The sequence below is a fragment of the Scaptodrosophila lebanonensis genome, unplaced genomic scaffold (assembly GCF_003285725.1).
Source record: "Scaptodrosophila lebanonensis strain 11010-0011.00,11010-0021.00 unplaced genomic scaffold, SlebRS2 tig00001418-arrow-arrow-pilon, whole genome shotgun sequence".
Taxonomy (NCBI): domain Eukaryota; kingdom Metazoa; phylum Arthropoda; class Insecta; order Diptera; family Drosophilidae; genus Scaptodrosophila; species Scaptodrosophila lebanonensis.
Window position 1 is genome coordinate 2,412,299 of NW_022060744.1, and position 23,732 is coordinate 2,436,030.

Below are 23,732 nucleotides of genomic sequence, written 5' to 3' on the forward strand. Positions count from 1 at the left end.
TTATCTATGATCCCAAACTAAATAGAGATATATCTATTGATATCCCCGTTACTCTACTAAATATCTAATATCTTCTTCCATCGCTTTCAGGTCAAGTGGTCGCGTAAAAATATTGCAGCCACAATGGAGCGGTTTGAGCCCACCACACAATCGTCCTCGTCCACCTCATCGCTGGACTATGGCTTTGCCGCCGGCGTAATGACGCCGAGCAGCTCGACGCCCTCGCACCACAATGCCAGCAGCGGGGTCGGTGGTGCCATGGCAGCAGCCCCTTTGTCCTCGACACCGTCCCTGCATGTGGCCTACAATGGTGGTGCCGCTGCCGCCGCGGCACCCTTTAATCACGTCTATTCGTATGCTTATTACGAGCCGGGCGCGGCCAAGTGCCACACGAATGTGCCGCACAAGGAGGGCGCAGTGGCTAATGCCGCTGCGGGTAATGGTTCCGCAAGCACCGCTGGCATGAGCGGCCTCTCTAAGAGCCCGCCACGCAACTCGATACGCGCACTGCTGGCCAAAAGCTTTCGCTCCAAGTCGTCGCACAGCGGCCAGTCCACATCGTCATCGCCGAGCACCGAGGACCGTGATCGACACACATACACCACACGCTACGGCACCACCGAGAACCTCTACGAGGAGGTGAACGAGCAGAAAATACGCAAGGTGTTGTCCGATAATCGCATTGCCACGTCCAATGCCAACGGCAATGTGAAGGAGGAGCAGCGTCGTGTCCAGCACAACCACTTCCGAGTGCTCGACGAGCTCAATTTATCGCTAGAGGCATTGATAATGCCACCGACGCCACCGGACATCAGTCCCAGTCACGGTGGTGCCGGCGATGATGAAGACGATGGACCGAGCACCAGTGCAGCGGCAGCAGCGCAGGCCAAGGTAACAGCAGTGGCGGCGGGTGCCACCGCCCAACGGCCGCGACGCGGTGGTTTGCTGGGTGGTGCTGCCAGCGCTGCTTCGACTTCGGCGACGCAACAGCACGCTTTGTCGCACGCCAGCCTCGAGAATCTCTCGACCACACTGAACTCCATGGAGCTGAAGGATCATGCGCACAGCAGCTGCATCAATCCCGAGTTCGACGAGGGCGATCTGGACAGCGGCTTCAGTGGCAGCGGCAGCAGCAGCGGTGCCAGCTACAATGAGAGCTTGCGCTATTATAAAACAGGTACTCCAACAAACCATAGCCACAGCCAACAACAGTTACAGTTGCAGTTACAGAATCAGAATCTGAGTCTGAATCTGAATATGAGCCAGAATCAAAACCAGAACAACCACCACCACCACCAAAACCACCATCACCACCACCAACAGCAACAATTACAGCTCCAACAACAACAGCAACAACAACAGCAAGCCCAATTGAACCTGAACCTGAACCTCAGCCAGAATAACCACCTTAACCATCACAGTAGTAGTAACCACCACCACAACCACCCCAGTCTCAGTCTCAGCAATAGCAACAACCACAGCAACAACAACAACAACAATAACAATCTTATGCATACAAGCACTTTGCCACACAATCTAAGAAGTTGTCGCTCCTCAACAGCATCCGGCACATCGACCTCGAAGAGCAGCATGGCCTCCTGTGGCGAGGATCAGGGCATCGCAGGCATGGGCATGATGCCGCCGATGGGTGGCATGGCTGGCAACGTGGCCGGCTGTGGCATTACGGATGCCTCCCTATCGCCCTTCAACTATCCACGTCGCTGTTCGGCGGACACTCAACGCGCCTCGTCCCGTTCCATGGCGGCAGCAGCGGCGGCGGCGGCGGCTGCATCATCATCATCGGCATCCACAGCCACCGGAGCGAAACCGAAGAAGAATTTCTGGACTATAAAACCGTGATGCTACAAAAGAGCGTTGCGTCACATATGCAAGAAATGGAGCATTGTTATGGTGAGTTCAATAATTTTCAATACCTCATTAAATTGGTGAACCACCAAAGCCACCAAAGCCACCTGAACCACCCATACCACCCAAACTACTCGGAACTTCTTTCGGGTTGATGTTATCTAAAGTATACTAAGCCATCAAATATGCTAGTCTTCAATGAATTTTGGCGTAAGTCAGACCCGCCACTCTGATTGACAGAAATGCAACCACCTTTAGCAACTCAAACCACCACCACTCCAATATTCACTATTTTTTTTTTTTTAGTTTACGGGTAAATCGAAATTAATAGACCGTTGAAATTTTATTTGAAGCTGAAATAATTCTGCCAACTTGAACCACAATTGACTTCAAATCAGGCGAACCATCCCTCTGAAAAGCAGGTCTTTGCTTTAGGAAACTTAGCTTTAATCGAGAAACCACATACTCCTTTTCTTTACTTTACTTGTAATAACCCGAACTTTCGAATGAAATCGCTTGAACCACCCCTCTTTACTGATTATTGTAAATTTCAACTTTAATTTAAAATAATGAACTGCAATCAACTCGAGGCGTAGCTTAAGGAATTTGCAAGCCACTTGAACCACCCGAGCCACCCGCTTTCAGGTATATAGCAGAGATAACTCCCCAAATACTGCATCATAGAAGCAGTGCCTTACTGGTTATAGGCGCTAACTCGAATAAAGGAACCTCAATGACATTGAGCCACCCCAACCACCTCCTCTTAAATGAAACTATTTACTGCTTACTAAGCATTGAAAATTCCCATTTTAACTTGAAAAATGATACCACAGTCATTATGAACCACCCGCTCTTAAGTAGAAGCAAGATATCCTTGAACATTAGGGTCATAGCCTCCCAACTGAAGGTATTTGCAGCTTACTGAACATAATTTAATTGGTATCGAGAAACAGCTGCCACCTTAAACCACCTTGAGCCACCCCATCCACCCCATCCACTCCTCCGATCAAATGCCGCCTCTAACTGGGCAGGCAGCATCAATTTCAACTTTTCAACTTTAATCATAATAAATTTGTGGCCAGGCTCCATTTCAATTTCCCATCAGCCATCAGCCATCAGCTCGACAATCAACGAGCCACTTCCGCTGCCCGTCGCTGCAGCGCCGCATTATTCCCAAGATAATAAATTTATTAACAGCAGCGGCAACAGCAACAACAACAACAACAACAATAGCCACACTAGCGGTATCATCATCAGCATCATTATCAGCAGTCGCAGCGGCGCAGAACTTAAGCAAAACCGCCGCTCTGCTAGTGGTAGTTGTGGGACTTCCGCACCACCAACACCACCACCACCACCACCCTGAACTCGCAGGCGCTGGTGGCAAATGAATCAATTAAAACTGATTGAACTACATAGATTTATTTAATTTTTTTTTTTGCCATCATCGTGCACTCAAAATAATTCATGAGCGTAAATCTGGTGCAAGAAACTAGGGTAATGCCAGCTCAGAACTGGCCCTGGCCCTAGACTTGCCACTGCCACTGCCACAAGCACTGCCCCGTTGGTCTTCCGACACATATGCCCCCATTTTTTCGTCTTCTTCTTTTTTGTTTTCTTGCACGCTTTCCTTTGTTGACGATGTGGATTATAATCCAGATGCAAAAGATGTTGCCACCCCCACTGTGCAGGCAGGCAGGCCGGCCATTAAAACGCCTGTTGAAATGTTTGCAACCACCCCCCACTCCAGGAGCTAGAGCTACAATCCCCCCCCCCACATCACCACCACCACCACAGACCACCTCCCATCCAGCTCCCGTGAAAAATGCATGACTAAAGACGCTATTGGACTCATTTCTGGGGCATTGTAATGTTGCGCTGCATGTGCCCCGATTATCGCATAGTCGATGAGCCACAGCAACCACCCACCCACCACCCCTGGGCCGTCGACCGACCACTGAACGCTACTAATACCGTTATTCATTGCATTTTGTTATAAATCTGTCAATTTGCACAATTGTGCGTGCGTTTTATGCATTCGTCAGGGTCAGCTATCGGGGAGGAAGGCCTCTTCAATCCCTACTGAGACAGAATGAGATAGCCAAAGAGAGAGAGAGAGAGAGAGAGGGGGGAGAGAGGGGAGAGGGGGAGGAAGAGCAAATAGGCTGAGTACTCGTAAACTCATATAGCGCAAGTTTTTGGCACCATAAAAAATCTGTCGCGAAAACGCAAAGTGAGAGTTGAGTGAGAGCTAGTCTTGCAGCCAGACATGTCCATTGTCAGTGGGCCATTATTGCGGCTGTTGTCATCTGCCCTGATTTATGCTCGTCCGTAATGCCCGTACGGATATTCGAAAATGTGCCGAGGCGCAACTAATTCGACTCGAGCGCTAAGTAGCATGGGAAAGGGAGTGCCTTGAATGCTTAAATGTAAGTCACTGACATTGAAATTGTCTGCGAAACATTGTGTGAGCAGGACTGACTGCGAGAAAGTCCCACAGAGAGAGAGAGAGAAAGGTAGCGAATGCATTCACAACCTAAATCCTTCATTTTACCGTACAATTCAATTAGGTGGTGTCGATTGGATTCAATTTGCATTCGAAAGCAGTTGCTGCATAGAGAGTGTATTCATGAGCATTCCGAATATTTGAAGAATACTCAACATTATGAGTGAAAATTAAAAATAGTGAGTGTATTTACAAGCATTCATAGCAAAAGTTAGCCGTAAAGGTGATACGTTCTCTCTTTGTATATACTTATATCAGATCAGATATAAGTCGTAGCCAAGGTGGCAAAGAAATAAACATGTTATTCCAAATAGTGAGTGTATTCACAGCCTAACAGAAGCTAACACTTTTGTAACCATAAGTAGATTCGAGAGTAGGAGAGATTCAATTTGCATTTCCAACGAGTTGCTGCATAGAGAGTGTATTCATGAGCATTCCGAATATTTGAAGAATACTTAACAATATTAGTGGCATTGATTTCATTCAAAATAGTGAGTGTATTTACAAGCATTCATAATAAAAGTTAGCCGTAAAGGTGATACGTTCTCTCTTTGTACTCATCTTTATATCCTTATCGGATATAAGACGTAGCCAAGGTGGCAATGAAATAAAGATGTTATTCCAAATAGTGAATGATAAAGATATTATTTAAGTGAGTGTTCTCAGTTCGAATTGGCATTATCATTGAAATAAGTCGTTTCAAATAGTTCATGAATACATATTTTGATGAATGAATTGAATAGTATTTATGAACTTATTGTTCGTTGGTTCAAAACTGGTCGCTCTCACCTATGTAGATGCGTAGTTATGCAGAGTTCTATTAATTGAACATTAAAATCTGTCTTAACTCTGTCATTATAGTCTTATCAGTTCATTCAGAGTCCCTTTTCATATAATTTAATTTTCTGGTTGGCTATGATTCATAAACATCCATATGTCTGCACAACCTCACCAACTCATTCGCAGTCTATTTTAGCATTCAATGTGACTCGTTTTCATTCACATTCGCGTACATTGCTGCATGAACAACGAATCCCATCTGGTCTATGGCTGTGGCTAGACAGACAGGGTCGTACTCACGAGTGGGACTGGGACTGGGACCGGGGAACCCATAGAACAGGCTGCTGCCCTCAACAGACGCCGCAAACTCAATCTTAAAACGATTTGCACAGACGATTTGACAGCGCGCTAACAGGCGAGCTCATTCGAGCGGGTCCCGACGAGCGAGAATCGTTTAAAACTTTCCATCCAGCCAGTCGGCCAGCATTGATGACAATGGCACATTTTAAACTAACGCCGGCTAATAAAGCAAAAACTGAAATGAAATGAAATCAGAGTAGAACCGAAATGCCAAACGTCTGAGCCAACAAATATGAACGCATTCCACATGGAGTGTGTGTGTGGCCTAATGGTTGGGGTGGGGGCTTGGGTTCGGTTCTGGGGTCTGGGATCTGGGGTCTGGGGCCTGGTTTTGGTACGGCCCGGACAAAGCCGGACAATAGCGCATATATTACGGGTCACATATGCAAGGAAATCGGGCATAAACATTCACTTAGCAATAATAAAAGAATGAGGAATGGCAGAGAGCACCAAAACAGGAAAAAAAAATGAGGAAGAAAAAAAAACGAAGCTGAAGCATTGAAAGGCAGAAAGGAAGTCAACATTTCTATTACTGTGAAGTGGCTGGGGAGGGGAGGGGGGACGAAGGACGAAGCTAGACGGTGCGCAAATAGAAATTTGTCAGTTTGTAGTAACTGCCTTTGTTGTTCTTGTTGTTGTTGTTGTTGCGTCATGGCAAGTGCAGACGATGGCCTTGCCTGAACAAAACAGTCAGCCATAATAGAGTGGAGGCCGAGAGTCAAGTCAACTAGAGCGTAGTCGAAACGGAATCGGAGACGGAGACGAGACGGCTCTGGAGTTAGGGACGCAGGGATCGTACTCGTATGAGAAAAGTTCAGTTCTCGGCCAAATGCAGCTCGGATTTGGCCAAATGACGCACAAGTTGCTATTTTCGATAAGCAACCGCCATTCGAGGACATTGTCGTTGTCGTTGTCGCTGGCGCTGTCGTTCTCGAGTCGACTCGACTCGACTTGACTCGAGTCGAGTCGAGAGATTTTTCCATGCTGATTAAAATTGAATGATGGACCGGCAAGACAGAATGAGAACAGAATGGGCTTTGGCTTTGGCTTGGGATTGGGATTGGGCTTGGGGTAACCAGCCAACCAGCCTACCATCATGATTGTCTGCCTGCCTGCCTTGGCTGAGTGACATAGAAATTGCGTCTGCATGGAGCCGTCATGCCCTTCAACAATTAAACAAAACCTTAACCCGCTAGCAAGCGAACTGGCAACCAAAATCAGTTGACGTTCCGCCATTTCAGGGCTAAGCAAATTCGTCTGAACTACTTATTATGCATCCCAAGTTTGGGGGGTTCTGAACCTTCTAGTTCCATCGTGTCTTCATTGAAGCCTCTTGTCTTGGAGCAGTAGCGGAGCTTGGAATTAGAGCTAGTGGAGCTGGTTCTTCCAAGCAGTCGATTCAAGTATGCACTGCTTTGCTATTTAAGGCTTCGGGGTGCCAGGGCTAAGCAAATTCGTCTTCTATGCATCGAAAGTTCGGGGCTTTGAACTTTGTAGTTCCATCTTTTGTTCATTTTGTCTGCTTTCTTCTGTTGTGGAGCTAGTTCTTCTTATAAATCCAATCAGTCGATTTAGCTTTGCTTTATAACTATGCGGAAATATGTTCTGTTTTGGTGGATGTATAGATCTGGAATTCATTTATTTCTTTGCTCTCATCCAGCATAGATCGGAGTCACTTAACATAGCTGATGCAGAAACTAAGATACAGAAACTAAGATACATATCGTTGTTAGTAATTTGGGGGAGATATTAAAGAATTATTGATATACTATCATACTTTTAAATTGATAAAGATATAGCATTCATAATATTATTGTGGTCTATTTAAGAATAACGCATTTCCAGCGAAAAGTTGAAGGTCTATTGATATGATATCATAAAAGTGTTATTTTTAAAACAGAAGTGTCTTTTTAAAAGTATGTATACGTTAATTGAAATCAAACTTATTTACAGCGAACTAGTTCACGCTCAGTTTTGAAAGCATTATAGACATATTGTCTCTTGATGAAAATGAAGATGTAGAGCTTTGAAATGATACAGTTTTGACATAAGTTTTTTATATAAAACTACATAACTTTTCTCATTAAAACTAATTTAAAGCTCAAGTTGGAAAGACTTATAGGTATGGATGATTGCTCTTAATTTATATATAAATAAATCGATATATAATGAGATAAAAAGGATAGCTTTATATAGATATAATAGCTCTATATGTGGATATAAACAAATATGTCGTCTATTTAGGAAGTTGAACTAGTTCGCCGTATAAATATATCCAAAAATCTATGGAAAGGGTCAATCTTTCTAAATAATATTTTATGTAATCAAATATATTAACTAGCTTAATGTATGGATATAGAGAAGTATGTCACAGAGTTCACAACATATGTAAGTACTTCTTTGTCGATTGCCGTATAAATATATAAATCTATAAAAAGGATAGATCTATGTAAAGGGTATTTTTAATTGGATATAATAGCTTTGTGTATGCATATAATGAAATATGTTGTAGAGTTCACAAAAATAAGTCTTCTTTGTCGATTTAGCAAGTCGAACTAGTTCGCCGTTAGGTATGAAAGGATGTGAGAAGTAATACCATTAATAGCTTAAAAACAGACTAGCTTTTAAAAGAGTTTGTAAAACGTATGCTTCGGCCGATTTGTCCGGAACTAATTTTGAGCGAACTAGCTCGCACTCAGGTCGGAGTCAGTCACTTAAGAGAAGAGCTGCTGCTGCAGCCAAAGCAGGAACTTAACCGGTAGCTGTTGTGGAAGCGACGGCATCAGCATCAGCTTTAGCGACCTATAATACAATAAATTGAGGCAAAGGATGCGGATACACACACAAACACACACATATATTTACATATATATGTATATATATATAGTCACACACATACGCGTAGTGGAGGCATAAGCAGAAACGGAATCAGTAGCGGCACAAACGCTGGCTGGCATGGCGCCAAAGCAGACAACAACAACAACAACTGCAAGAAGACGACGACGAAGAAGAAGAAGAATAACTGCGTATGGAACAACGACAATGGGAAGCGTAAAGCAATAACACGAGGGTGGCTCAACCGATTGTGGCTACGATGCGGGCGGGGGTGCCGGTCAGGGTGCTGGTGATGACGATGGCGATGGTGACAGCCACGGTGGTGACTGCCAGCCAGCCAGCCAGCCAGCCTGCCAGCCCGCCTCGATGGCTGGCGGCGTGACATTGTCAGCCTTGGCAGACTTGGCTTGGCTTGGCGTGGCTTGGCGGCAAAGACGACGACGACGACGACGACGGCGACGCCACAATTCGCCAGACCTGGCGGGGGTTGTCTGCGAATCACCCCCCATTTATGGGTGCCATTGTAGCTACCACTGCCTCTGCTTCTGCTGCTGCTGCTGCTGTTGTCGGTTTTGGTTTTGGTTTTTGGACTCTGCTCAGTCGGTACGCATGTTGTCGTTCGTCTATCCGCCCGTCCGTCCGTCTATCCGCCCGTCCATCCGTCTGTCTGTCTGTCGTAATGTGAGGCGCGCGTTCGCGGTACACAAAATTGTAGTAAATAATTCTTTAAAGATTTAGAGACACCCGAAACGCCACTCGAACAGATGTGAGCAATTGCAAATTTGTAGTCGTCTCTGAGAAAGGGACAGGAGCGAGCGAGTGGGGTAGAGAGAGAGAGAGAGAGAGAGAGAGAGCGCAAGGATGGCGCGTGCCTGGCGCGCCTTTTCAGCTATTTTTGTCGTCGACGCCAGCGTCGCCAGCGCCGTCGTTGTCGTTGTCGTCAACGTGACTGCCTTGCCATAAGCAGGCCACATATCAAGATTAATTTTTCCAAGATAATAAATTCAATGCAGATTAAATGCAGACCATTAAATTATCGGCAAGCGAGAACGTGAAGTTCAAGCCGCTTCGGTGCTTCCGTGCTTCGCTGCTTCCTTTAAGCAAATAATAAGGCAGCAGAAGAAGCAGCTCAGCTCATGAAGTAGGCTCGGATTTATGCCCAATAATAATTTCTAAGACGCATTTCCCATTTCGGATATAAATCTGCCTGGTCCTGGTCTAGTTAATTATTTATGTACCTATTAATATTTGTGGCGGCAAATCAAGCTGTTAGCATATAAGAAAAGTGCTATCGAAACATAAAAGGATTGACATTGAGGAAAAAAATATTTAATATTATTTAATTATATTTATTTAAAATTAAAGGGCAAATAAATACATTTATAAATAGTGGAAATGTGAATTATGAAAAATTAAATTAAATAAGGAAGAATTATGATCGCTTCTCTAATTCATTATTTATGTAAAAGGAAAAATAATATTCCATCAAAATGAAAGGGAACGAAAATATAGTAAATATATAAATGAATCAGAATATGAAAATTAAAAATTAAATCAAATATGGGAGAATTCTGATCGCTTCTCTAATTCATTATTTATGTAATAAAAAAATAATATTCCATCAAAATGAAAGGGAACGAAAATATAGTAAATATATAAATGAATCAGAATATGAAAATTAAAAATTAAATCAAATATGGGAGAATTATGATCGCTTCTCTAATTCATTATTTATGTAAAAGGAAAAATAATATTCCATCAAAATGAAAGGGAACGAAAATATAGTAAATATATAAATGAATCAAAATATGAAAATTAAAAACTAAATTAAATAAGGAAGAATTATGGTCGCTTCATTAATTAATCAAACTATCAGCATGTGTGTGAAGTGCTCTTGAAACATAAAAGGATTGACCTTGAGGAAAAATAATATTCAATCCAAATAAAAGAACGAAAATAAATAGAAATGAATGGAAATATGATTTTGAAAATTAAATAAAACAAGGAAGAATTCATGTCGCTTCTTGTTAATCGCTAGCTTCAACCTGTCTAATTGTTGAGAGTAGAGTAAATATTCCTCTTCCAATGCCACCACCACAAGCTCCGATTGAACCATTTTCCATCATCAGAAATGGTTCGATTTCAACCCGTTTGGCCAATGATTCGCTGATGGCATTTCAATCAGTCACCATCATCATCCTTGAACTTCTTTTGGAATCCAGTTTCTTGTAGGCGGTTCAAACTGTTTTGTGGACGTTCTCAAGCCCTTGACTACATCGTTCAGAACTGTGCCATAGCCGCTCTGTATGATGAAATACTCTTCCATCGAATGAGAAAATGCCTACAACAAGCAAATGGGAGACCAGCCGCAGATTTTGTGGCTGAATATTGAAAGGAAAATATAGAATCGGGAAATGCTGCACAAAAATGGGAAAAATATACCTGTACTATTACTCTCTACCTCTTTTAATCAACATTTTGATGGAGTAGCCCCATAAATGTCTAGCATGGCGAGCTCACTTTTTGCTTAAATGTGGTTTCTAGTGTGGTGTTCGAAACCGAACTTAATTGAAGGCTCGAATATAGACGTGTGTACATATCTCTAGCGTTTACATTGGCTATTTCAACGCTGCTCGGCTATTGTTGGCAGAAAGCGAGAGACAAAAAACGAGAGAACAACAACAAATGCGGAAAAGGAAGGGGGGAAAAAAAATTAAATCAAAGAAGAGAAAACCACCGCGCTGATAAGGCAATAAAAACGCAGCACGTGCAAAACAAACGTTGCGCAGACACATCAATTACAGAATGCAACACACACACACCCACACACACACCCACATCCTCACACACACACACTTTGTTGGGACAGTTTTAGGCAAAGCAGTTTGATACGCAGTGTCAATCGAAGTTTTTGCCCAGCGGCGCTCGAATTGAGCCGGAAAAAAATCGAGGAAGGACAACAAAATATTGAGAGGAAAGGAAAGGAAAAAAAACACCAGAAAGAAAAAGAATGCCAACGTATTGCTGTTAAATGTGCACGACAGCAACAAAAACAGCGATAGCAAAAACAAATGGTATTAGCAACAACAACAAGAAACAAAAGCCAGAGGAGACAAAATGAAATGACAAAAAGCCAAGCTAACCAGATCAGATCAGTACCAACCACGCCATCCGACGCCACAGCACATCACGCCCCAGCCAACCAAAAGTATTCACACTCGTCGAAACATTCAATGCCCCGCTAGCCCCCTCTGGACCAGCCCCCAGCCCCCACCCCCCTCACAAGCCAGTTTGTTTATCGACGCCACGCATCAGGCAGCAGGCAGCAGGCACATCAATCAGCTGCAGGATTTCAAAGTCAATTTTTGGCAAACAAAATGGACGAGCGAACGAGTCCCAATCGCAGCCAACTTCACTTAATCAATGTGAAATGTCAAATGAGCGCCAACCGTTCTGATTGAAGTCCCCCTCCCCATCCCTTTGCCTCACCCGATTCCCGCTCGCATCTCAGTAAAACAAAAAAAAAAAAAAAAAAAAACAAACGTAAAAAGACCAACGCAGCGCAAATCGCTCGCGTTATTTAATGAAATTTGTAGAAATCCAAGCGAAATGAGGCTGCAATGAGGCTGCAAAGTGGGGCCGACTCGTAGGCATTGCCAACTCCAACTGTAACCGCACAATCAGTTTCCGTTTCCGGTCGCTGCACGGCTTTAACCGCTATGTGAGTGCAGATAAACAAAACGAATGCACTGCCGCCTAGCTTTAAAACACTCTAAATAGTTGAGACTTTCTGATTTCTCGATCCAATTAAAAACTGTGCAGCATTGCCAGCTGAAAGAAATAAAGTGTGCGAAATAGGTTTCTAAGGCAAAAATGAATTTTAAAGTATTTGTAGACGAGCTGGTGTTTTCTTTTATTGCTAATTTTTTGTTCGTCTACATCTTGTTTTTCTACCAAGGAGGCAAATCCGGATTTTTCAAACGCCAAGATCTAATGGAAAACGTTTGGGAAGTTCTCTCAAAATAGATCTTTGCCAATGGAAGGCAGTTTAATACTTTAAAGTATCTCCAAGTAGCTAATGTCCTGGAATGGGCTAAAATGTACCGATTTAGATACTTAAGGTTATAAATAACATTGGAAAAATATTAATGACAAACGATTTTTTGATGTTTGTTCCAGCAATCGAATTTTTGGCGGTAAAAATTAACTGTACTTTTGGGAGAATTCTAGCTATGAGCAAGAGAGAAGATGGCTACGAATGTTGATAGAATAAAAGTCCAAAACTACAACACTACTACTTACAACAACAAATATTTTTATACCTGAGACATATGTCGTACACTTTAGTATAGACTATGTATGTATAATAAAGATATTTCAAGATTGAACGAAGAACGCTTTGGTAGTGAAATTCTTGAGCAAATAATTTACGCAGCAGCCTATAACTGAAAACCATATTTGTTCGTACAATTCCAGATAAACTTACGCTGGATAAACTGTAGATAACTGTAAAGAATCTTTTGAATTTCCCATCTCTTCACATTCCGTTTGAATAAAGGAACATATGCGCCAAGTTTTATGCATTTCCGCTGAATAGTTTGGCTAGCGTGAAGGTTCAGACCTGCAAACAACAACATAACGGTTAAAGCGCGGCGCGCTGTGACAAATAACTATGTGAGTGTGTATGTGTGTGTGTGTGTGTGTGTGTGTGTGCTTGTGCCGCCGCACAATTAAGCGTGTCGCGGTGGCGTCCATTTGCCGCGCTCTGATTTGGCACTGCACTGTCGCTGCCGCTGCCGCTCTCTCAGCTCGCCGCGCTCTCTCCTTTCTTCTCTATTCTCTCTTCTCTCGGCCGTCTGCAGGCCGACGGGCTAATAAACAAACAAATAAACGACGCGCGGCTTCTGGCAGCAAAAAAAAAAAAAACCGGTCACGAGAGTCGCTGGCACGGTGGTCGCTTCATTAACTTTGGCCGAGGCGCAAAAAAAAAGATGTGGTTGGGTGGGGTGGGGTGGCATGGTCTGGAGAAGGGGTGCGGGGGAGCGGAAAATGTAAAACAAAATTTTACTTTGTTTTACTTCACACCTTTATTTGTGCAACGGCTTTTGTTTAAATGCGCTCGCTCGTCGCTGCTCGTCCAAAAAGTATAAACAACGGGCGACGGACAAACAACACGCTCACATGTCTGTGTCTGTTGGTGTGTGTGTGTGTGTGTAGGTGTGTGTGTATACATTTGTTTGCCTTGCACATAGCGCGTTGCGCGAACTTGGGCTTGGGCTTGGCATGCGAGTGCTACGTTTGTTGACCAGTCCCCCGTTGACGATGACGATGACGACTACGACTACGACCCACCCAGGCGCCAATTTATCGCCTGTCAGAGTTTGCACAACAACGTTGTGGGGCGATTGTTGCACATAGCACACTATACATACATACATACATAAAGGCAAACAAATGTACATACCCAACCACCCACCCACCTACCTATGTACATATGCCTAGCATAGTATAACTTAAAGCCCAGAAGTAGGCAATAGTTATTGCACATTCAACAAAATGGCAGCGCAGGACCTGAACAGGACGCTCGGCAAAAGTGGGGAATAGGCAATTATTTAAAGCACCTAATGTTTGGAAAATTAGAAGAAAAACAATGGCCCGCACGACGCTGCCCCCTTTTTCTGCCCGCTACGACCTTTCAATTAGTATTGCCAACTTTTTAGAAGGAATATAGGCTGAAAAATTCGAACAAAGGCTACATTTCTTTCTACAACAAATGCTTAGAAAAATGTATAATAAAAAAGGTAGAATTTTTTATTGTCCTGTTGAGTGTTTAACAGAATTCCCGCTTCCAGCAATTTCGAATATTTTCCCTCAATTTGCTTTTGAAAGCAACCAGCTTTGCCGGAGACAACTCCTTTTTTTAATTTCAATTGACTTTGTGGCAGCAATCATTACTGAGACAGCTATATGATATAGTTCAACGATTTTGATGCAACTTCAGAATATATAAGATACTCACAAATACCAGATTTGCTTGCCGCTATAGTATAAGGCTTGCAATAATCTTGATCTAAGTATCTATCTATCCATAGCTATCAGAGTTAAAAAGCAGCTTGTAGTGAAACTGTTTCGCTAATAACTTTTCCTAGAATTGAGCGATTTGGATAAAATGTAAATGTAAAGAGTGGATGTATGTATTGGGTGAGCCAGGCTTGGTTTGTGTAGTTAGTGGACAGTTTTGAAGAAGTCCTGTAACTCCCTGCTGGCCACTCTTCAAATGCAATCGGCTGCTCTAATTAAAAGATCAGAAAAGTTTGAAAACGCTTGAAATGCCATCGAATTGCTGGAAAACTGTAAATTAAGCTGAAATGCGTTCATGCCTGCGATACAAACGTACAAACACACATAATTGAAATGCAAATTTCGGCACAGATAATTAGATATGTAGAGTACATATATACATATATGTATATGTGTACATATGTACGATTGTTTGTTTGTACCAGCAATCAAAATGGCAGCCATAAGCATATAAGATACGATATTCCGGCAGTCAGCATTCATTTGTGAATAGGCATTGTGTGTAATATAAGTATTGTGTAGTTTTTTAGGTAACTGCCTTTCAAACTCTGATCCCAATGGCCCTTTCAGCTTGGGCTACCTTTTGCAACTTTGCCAATCAATGCCGTTTTCAGCACAAATAGAAGACACTTTTCATATTGATTACGAGTATGTGTAATACTACGAGTATAAGGTCCTTCCTTTGAATTTAAATCCAAAAGCTTATTAACATAACCTTTGCATCACTTCTTGTGCATTCTGTAAGAAATGGCAGTTATGTAAACAAAAGACGTGCCAAATAATAACTTTGGCCAAATCAGCATATTATTTGCTGAAAATCAGCTCATTTATTTGATTTGTCTGCAGTTCAGAAAGCGAAGTTTGTAAATCGAATCACAAATGACATTTGCTAACGATATCTTCATAAGCGAAGAAGTTATGCTACCGACAGTGATTTGTCTCCTATGGCAGCTATGAAAAATAATTAGGATATGTGTGGTTTAGGATTAACTTGCTCTGCATATGGAGGAGACAAGGCCACCTCCTGAGTTGAGTGTACCTAGCTATTATGGTTCAAGAGCTCTTGGGGTTCAGACAGTCGAACAGTCGACGGGGACACAGACAGGCATGCCTTCAGGCAGACTGAAACTCTTTGTTTACAATTATAGAAATACAAATTTGATTGGTAGCTCCATATGTTTATGGCCTTAAAACTAACTGATTATGTTACATGTCGTGCCCACAACATACTCGTTTATAACTTAGTCTTCAAAAACTAGAAACGACATAAGATCTAGAGCTCTCATACAATTTGTTGTAAAAGGTCCTAAGCAGAATAGAACCACTGGCGACTACTGCTTCTAAACGAACAAACTAGAGTATGTACAGTGAAAATTCCCTTAATGGACACTTCTTTTATCTGGACACCACCTCTTAGGAGGACACTTTTTTAAAACTTTGTTTTGGTTTACTTTTTACAGCAATTCCTCGACGATGAGGCTGCATTAGTCTCAGCTGCTTTAAACGAGATACCCCACGATCTAAAAATTCCACTTGGAATTCAACATCGGATATAAATTAAAAGCAGAACTCGTCAAATTTGATGTAGTTTCTAATTAAGGGGAACGTGTATGTTAAAAGAGTTCCAGGGTACATATTTCATTTACAGTGAAAACTCTCTTAATCGACACTCCCCTTAGCCGGACACTTTTTCTAGACCATTTGTTCGACTTACTAAGTATTTTAGTATCGTCTTTTTTTTCGTGTTTATTTTATTTATTCATAATATCAACAATAATACTGTCGATTGTATTATAAAACTTAATATAGCAAATTAAACTAAACTTAAAAGATAAGAAAGCCTAACACAAAGCTGTACAATGACGTCTATTAATGCCTCCGACACGTTGGGGGAATTTTATTTGCCAATTGGCCAGCTATGCCCCGATTCACAGCCATATGTGGTCAGAGACATTAAAGACCTGAAAACTATACAAAAAGTAGATAAAGGTGGAAAGTTAATTATATTTAATAACTACGAAGTAGAACGAGAAAGAAGGAAAGAGAGATAGAGAAACAGAAAAAGAGAAAGGTGGAAAGAGAGAGACGAAAAGAAAAAGAGGGAAATCTCCAACCCGGTGGGGGAAATTTTAAATGCCAGTCCGGCAAGCAGTGCCCCAACTCACAGCAGTAAGTGGTCAGAGATGTCCCCGAAGATAATTATAAAGAATAATTTTGATAGAACAGAGAGAGAGAGAGTCCTTAAACACTCCTTTTGGTCGACGTTTGGTGTCCGGCCAAGAGAGTTTTCACTGTAAATACATATTTGGAAAATAATATTTGCAAGCTTTTTTCTCATCATTCATTAAGCTCAGACAAATGCTAACAAGAAGTGCCCTCCAACCTCGACTTGGTCCGAAAAACTTGGATAATTTCCCCAAAGTACCCAGAAAAAGAGTGACATATCACTTGTTGGGCTAGGCAGCCAATTAAATGCATATTCGAAATGATATTCGCAAGCATTTACCTCATCATTCATTGGGCACAGACAAGTGCCAACAACAATTGTCCTCCAGCCTTGACTTGGTCCGAAAAACCTGAATAACTTCCCCAAAGTGCCAAAAAAAAGAGTGAAATCCGCATTTGATTGAAGCTGGACCTAAATGGTTTGATTTGCGAGCTTACATTTAATTCTTCAAGCAAACGCTGCTCACAATAGCTTACACACTCGTACATATATACGAGTATATATATAATGTGTGTGTATAGGTGTGCTGCTTCCCTTATGTATCTGAAGTGCTTATTTATTTACTCGCATGCAGAAGGAAATCTGTTTCTCAGTTTTGAAATTCACCGAAAATAGTTGCATTATTAAATCCTTCTCTATATTTTCTCGTTGATGCTTTTGTCGTACTTCCTGTTCGTCTGCATTTCCCTATCCGCCCGCACCCCCTCTCTCCCCCTCTCTCTCTCCCTCTCTCCGGAGAGACGCGACGCCTTTGTGTTCGAGCAACTGATGCTGTTGTTGCTGTTGCTCTAGCTTTTTTGGCAATGCCCCCAAAAATGTCTGCTTCTACAGGATACAGGGTATGTCCTTCTTCTTTAGAAATGTTGGTCTCGAGATTAAAACTCTTTTATTTATTTTTTATTAAAATTTATTTTTATTTTACTTAAATAAATCAACATTGTAGAATAGAAATGTTGGTCTCGAGATTAATACTCTTTTATTTATATTTTATTACAATTTATTTTTATTTTACTTAAATAAATCAACATTGTAGAATAGAAATGTTGGTCTCGAGATTAATACTCTTTTATTTATATTTTATTAAAATTTATTTTTATTTTACTTAAATAAATCAAGATTGTAGAATAGAAATGTTGGTCCCGATATCTATGTATACTCTTTTATTTATTTTTTGTTCAAATTTTCTTTTCATATTATTTAAATAAATTAACTATTTTGAATAATATTATGTTATAATTTCAATCTACAAAATAAGAAAGCCTGAAAAATAATTTGCCATTTGGCGTGCTACGCCCCGATTCAGAGACATTATAGACCTAAGGAACTTTAAAGATATATATAGTTGCTGGAGGAGAAAACTTAATCCTACTTAGGAGCTGAGCAGATGAAGCAAGGAGCAGCAACTGTTCACCCAATTGATGTGCTAACTAGGTATATATGGCATTTGAATTCCACTTTGAATTTAAACATTTTCTGGATTGAAACTATTTAGAGATATATGTTTCCTTCTAAGCTGGAAAACGATCCTATTGTTCAACATTTTTGCTGAAGCGCATCAGAATTCTGTCGCCATCTCCATCTCCAATTAGCCAGCGATAGGGTATGCCATTGTTTGCCAGATTCGACTGCATGTCTTCTTCTTGTTGTCCATGTACGTGAAGCGTGTGTATGTGTATGTGTGTGTGTGTGTGTGTGTGGGCATTCTAGGTGTTTGGCAAAAGGTTCGATGACGCTTTTTGACGCCATTTGACTTTTTACCGAACACGCGTTGGTGATGTCAGTGGTCCTGTCCCTGCTCTGTTGTTGTAAACTATATGTATTTATATTGATGCTGCTGCCGATAAACACTCTTCGTTGTTGTCGCTGTTGTCGCCGTTGTTGTTGTTGTTGTTCGTGTTGTTGCATGTCAGCTCCCCTTTTGGCTTTGAGTCTAGACCGGCAGCCGTACAGGACCAGCGAGCCGTACAATTACCGACAACCGGCTGACAGAAGCGCCTTTGATTGCCCTTCGCCCCCGCAATACAGTGGTCCCCCCATAAGAGAAAGTTTCGGGCCATTCCGAATAGAAAAGAAGTTAGTTTTTGAAACTCGATATTGAGCATTTAAGCTCTGTTGAAGGAATATATAAGCATTTATTCAAATAGTGTTCAGTCCGTTTAAAATTCGAAATGAAAGGAATCATAAGCATAAGAAGAATAAAGTATGAGAAGAATAAAATGCTGGAGTCAAGTTGTCGAGCGGACTCAACTCTCAAATACCCTACACCCCAGTACATGCAGTCTTTATTTAAAATCTGTTCTTTAAAGGACAAATATTGAATGCAATGAGAAAACTTTCAGGATAGGTTTAGCTAGTGTTGCGACTCAGAAGAGTAGCTCCGTAGAATGGAGACGAGAAACTGGTGGCCAACCACTATTTCGCCTTATAATGGATCGAGTTGAATTTGTTGAATCGTGTATTATTTAATCAAAATTTTAATTTTTTGGCCTCCTCCTAAAAGCTGTCTACGCCCTTACTAGCGAGCCTTAAAGATCTTCTCAGAAATCAAAGAAAATCTCAACAAAATGTCAGTTGAAAATTAAATAAAAAATGATTTCTTTCTATGTTCATATATATTGTATATAACTTTTTGCAATCAGGAAGTGAGAAATGAAATTTGGTGCCACTGTGGCAAGCAGACGCAGCAGCACTGGGCACTGGGCACTCTCTGCGTCATTCATTCAATCATTCAGTCAATCATGCAGCCATTCAATTTATCGTTGACTTAACTTTTTGATGGTTACAAAATGAAATTTATGAAACCCCTCGAAGCGCCACAAAAAACACACACACTCGCACGAGTGCTCGTATAAAAAGTTACCTTTTTCTTCTTCGCCTGTTGTGTCAGCATTCATTCGGTCATTCATTCAGTCATTCACTCAAACATCCATCAGGCAGCAGGCTGAAAAGTTAACCTGCCAAAAAGTATAACAAGCGGCCGCAACGGACTCGCTGTTCGGTTATCTCTGCGGTCGCATCTATAATGGGTTTTGTCACGTCGCCGGCACAGACGAGTCTGCCATTCTGTCCACTCATCAGTACACACATACTTGTCCATATACAAATGCATGTCTATCTATATATATATATGTATATATATATTAATGTGTGCGTGTGTGTGTGTGTTGAGGCATGAAAAACGCACGTCGGCATCAATGAAGTTAAAAACAAAAAGCAAAGCAGCCTCTGAGGGCCGCTCGTCCCGCACTCGCATGTGCTCCAATCTGCTGTCCTCAGCAGCAGCTGCTCCTTCAATCACCGATGTGTGGGCATTGGGCGATGTGTGGGTGCTGTGGGTGGTGTCTGGGGGTGGTGGCGGGGCGTGGTGGCAGGGGGTGGGGCGTGTTGGGTTCACATTTAAAACGCATTTAGCTGTTTAAGCTGCTTTTGAAACTGTCTGCTCTTTGTTTGTATGTGTGTGTGTGTGTGTGTGTGGGAGTGTGTGTGTGAGTGTGTGTGTGTGTGGGCTTAATAACTTTTGAGGCGCACATCAGCCGACACGTGAAAGCAAAAGTGCTGCCTCCTGAGTCACTCAGTCAGTCAGTCAGTCAGTCAGTCAACCAGGAAGTCCAGCGGCCGACGCCAAATGTTAAGCGACGACCCCTTAACACCTACATAATACACCCTAAGCCCCAACTCCTTTCTCCCCCCCCCCCCCCCCCACACACACACACACACACACTTGCTTATAGCTGATGCGCCCAAAAGAAGGCACAGTGTGGCGAGCATTTCAGCGCGTTTCTGAAATCGAAGCACAAATAATTATGATCTGTATCCCCTTTCATTTCAATAAAAATATAAAATAGTCTTATTGTAAAAAGAAGAGTAATACATAATATTAAGCACCAATAAAACGTTTTTTAAAATCGCATTGCCATTGGAGCAAAACGGCATTTCAATTTTTGAAACCACTTTTTGTTTGAATTCAAGAAATTCTTCCTTTATTTATAATTACTTACTACAAGTATATTTCCCGGAATAGATATATTTAGGAATATCATTAGTTTAGTTTTAGGGAACGTAGGTAGTTCTTTTATGAATAGAAAAATAATACAAAATGCAATTATGGAAGGAGATTTGTCAGCGAACAGAGGAAATCAAAATTGCATTCAAATATCGCTTTCAAAGCTAATGATATACTCGTAGTTAAAAGCATAAACAATAAATTTAATAAATAAATAAATAAATTTAATAAATAAGCCAATTAATTGACACTTTCCGTTATATTTATAACACGAGTAAATAGTTTCCAGAGAAGGTGGGAAACTATAATTTCTATGACTATGACTATGATGAGAGGAAAATGCTCTGTCAGCCACGGGGTGCTCCTCACATCGGCTTGTTGGTGACTGTACTTGCAGAGAGGGATCGTTTTCAGCGCAACATCCACCACATGGCTGAAATTTCTCTCTGTAATGTGCAAAACCAGAAGTTGTGGAACTCCATTACCCGGTTGTTGGAGGCTTATGGCCTTTCCACAATACCTTTTTGAATCTCTAACAAAAAAAAAAAAAAAAACAGATCGTTGGAAATCTCAAAGCGACTGATAAGCGAGTTTGTGTGCAAATATTCTGCCTGTCTGACCACTGTGCGCATTTTTGTGGGTAGCATGTGTTGGAAATTGGCAGGCCGGTCGTTCGTTCGGCTCATCGTTGACTTTTCACAAATTTCCAACATAATTGTTAAGGGCTGAGCGTTGCGGCTGCCACAGCCCATTAGCACGTCGTGGTCACGGTCCTGGTCCTGCTCCTGGTCCCGGTCCCTGTTGGGCTCAACATTTTGGGTGGCCCCCCCAAAAAAATACATACTCGTAAATATGCATACATACTCGTACAGATGGCAACATACAGCAATAAATAAATTAGAACAAGGTGCGGGCGGTCAGAGGCGAGAGCAGCCACTGAACTGGGGCTGACAATATGGAGGTGGCACTGCCTGTAGGGGGATGGTGGGGGGGGGGGGAAGGGTGGAGGAAGAGAGGTGATTGCAACATGTTTGTGCACATATTTTGCGCCTTTTAATAACACGTTTACGTTTACTTCCGTATGCCACCCTGCACCCACAATTGTATTATGCTCTCGCCCCAGTTACTTTTCCCCCTGCATTCCCTTCTCCCCATTTCCCCCTTTCACAGCCTCTCTCTCTCTCTCTCTCTCTCTCGTCATGTCTTGCTCTGCCAACTGCGTGTAGTCAGATGCAATTTATTGATAATATATATGCGGCTTCATGGCCAGCGCCGACTTCATCGTACAGCCTTTTATGCCAGACCGTTATTTACACCAACAGCGGTAGAAGAGAGAGTGTGCGAGACAATGCGCGGAGGAGGGACAGGGAGAGGGTGATGGTGAGGGAGAGAGGGAGAGGGAGAGGGAGAAAGTGGCAACAAAACGGTTTGCAATTTGTTGCCACTACAGTGTATGCCTGCAATTTTAGATGCTGGGCATAATTTAGTTGCCAGGCCAGCACAGAGCAGTTGACAGCGCGAGAGAGAAGGAAGGAAGAGGCAGAAAGAGAGGGGGAGAGAGAAATAATGAGAGCGGGCTTCTAAGAAGACAACACAGTTATTAATTATATGTGCTTTGTTTGTGTATTGTAAATTTATTTCCATTATTCCATTATTACTTGTGTCAGAGGTAGCCTGAAAGTGAGCAAGAGAGAGTAGGGAGTCTGTGCAAGAGAGAGAGAGAGAGAGAGAGAGAGAGAGAGAAAAGGAGCGCTCTTAACACGCTAATAAAATGCCAAAACAGCCTTCTTGCTAAGGACTTCATCAGCTTTGGGAACTCCTAGGTCTTATTCCATGTCTGCAGATCTCATTTACCGGGGGCTTTCTAGGTGGGATTTTGCAGCCATTCCGAATACCAGCAAGCCATATTGCCAGGAAGAAGCAATTCAGGATATATATAATGTATGCAATGGCTGTGTTCTATACTGAGAGCTTTGACAGGGCAGGGACCTAAATGTACGCTCAAGGACCTGTAACTGTTGAGTTGCTCCATCAGATGGTCCAGCAAGAACACGATTTGACGCACTTGCTGCCGTTAATGCCAATGTTCCAGCGCTTTGCCCAACATTTTAAAGCCGTGCAGGTACTCCTGCAGGGTATCTCTGTTCAGATCTTTGTTGATCAGTCACAGACCTGAGACGATGTCTAAAAATTACTTTATAAATGCAACTTTAAGGATGTAAAGTTTGTGGCTTCGATTGTGCTCTCTGCGTCTTTTAGAATGTACTTACTTGTAAGGATCTCCATATTTGCAAACCTAGACAAATAATGTAAGAGTTAAGATATTATAATTGTTTAAGAAAAAGCTATTCCTATGCTATGTATGTATTTTAAAACTAATCTATGGTATTCTGAATTTTTTCTCAGGATATGCACTGTATTCGATTGCTGTATATATGTATTTGCTAAATATTGAATGGCATAATGCTGGAATTTTATGTAAAGACGATTATCCTTAATTTGTAAGCCTGGCATCATCAGCAATGGCCTGCATTTTGGGACCTTTGAGTTCTGTAGAAGCCACTCAGATGTGTGGTTAGTGCAGCAACTCCTTTGCACTTACCCTGCTGTTCAAAGGAACCGTTTGGGTCCCCTGTTCTACTTCTTCTTTTAAAAGGAGATGGCTGGCTGAATTAATCCTTACCTTTAAAAATTGTCACTTACCTTAAGGCAACTATTTTATACAGTTTTTTTTTATTTTAAATAAAACAACTTTTAAAATGCAACAACCTTTCTTATTTTTTTATTTATTTGCTGCAGGATGTAGGATCTAAATCCTTCAACTTCAGGCACACATAAATCAGCAGCGAGTCCTGAAAAGATTCCTTTTTTTTGCATTCAATTTTAGTTGTTCCGCTGCAGCTTATTTATCTATTTATTTATTTAATAATTACTCGGTTTGGAACCGGCTGCCGTTTAGAAAAAGTATAGCCTATCAAACAGGGGCAGAATTTAATTTTTAATTTTTTAAAAATTCCTCTTGCTGCCCATTTATGTTCGCCTGGTACTTTAGAGCTGGATTTTAGCATTTGCAG

General features: G+C 41.8%; 1 protein-coding gene across 1 annotated transcript in view; it reads left to right on the forward strand.

The window, feature by feature from the left end:
- The window catches only part of LOC115633411 (cell wall protein IFF7), a 159,818-nt gene extending 136,395 nt beyond the window's left edge, over positions 1 to 23,423 (forward strand). The window contains exons 6-9 of the mRNA XM_030530855.1: positions 91 to 1,198; positions 1,301 to 1,334; positions 1,470 to 1,911; positions 23,065 to 23,423. Of these exons, the coding sequence (XP_030386715.1) occupies positions 91 to 1,198; positions 1,301 to 1,334; positions 1,470 to 1,860 (1,533 nt within the window). The 3' untranslated portion in view covers positions 1,861 to 1,911; positions 23,065 to 23,423. The remainder of the gene's footprint in view (positions 1 to 90; positions 1,199 to 1,300; positions 1,335 to 1,469; positions 1,912 to 23,064) is intronic.
- Positions 23,424 to 23,732: the final 309 nt, after the last annotated feature.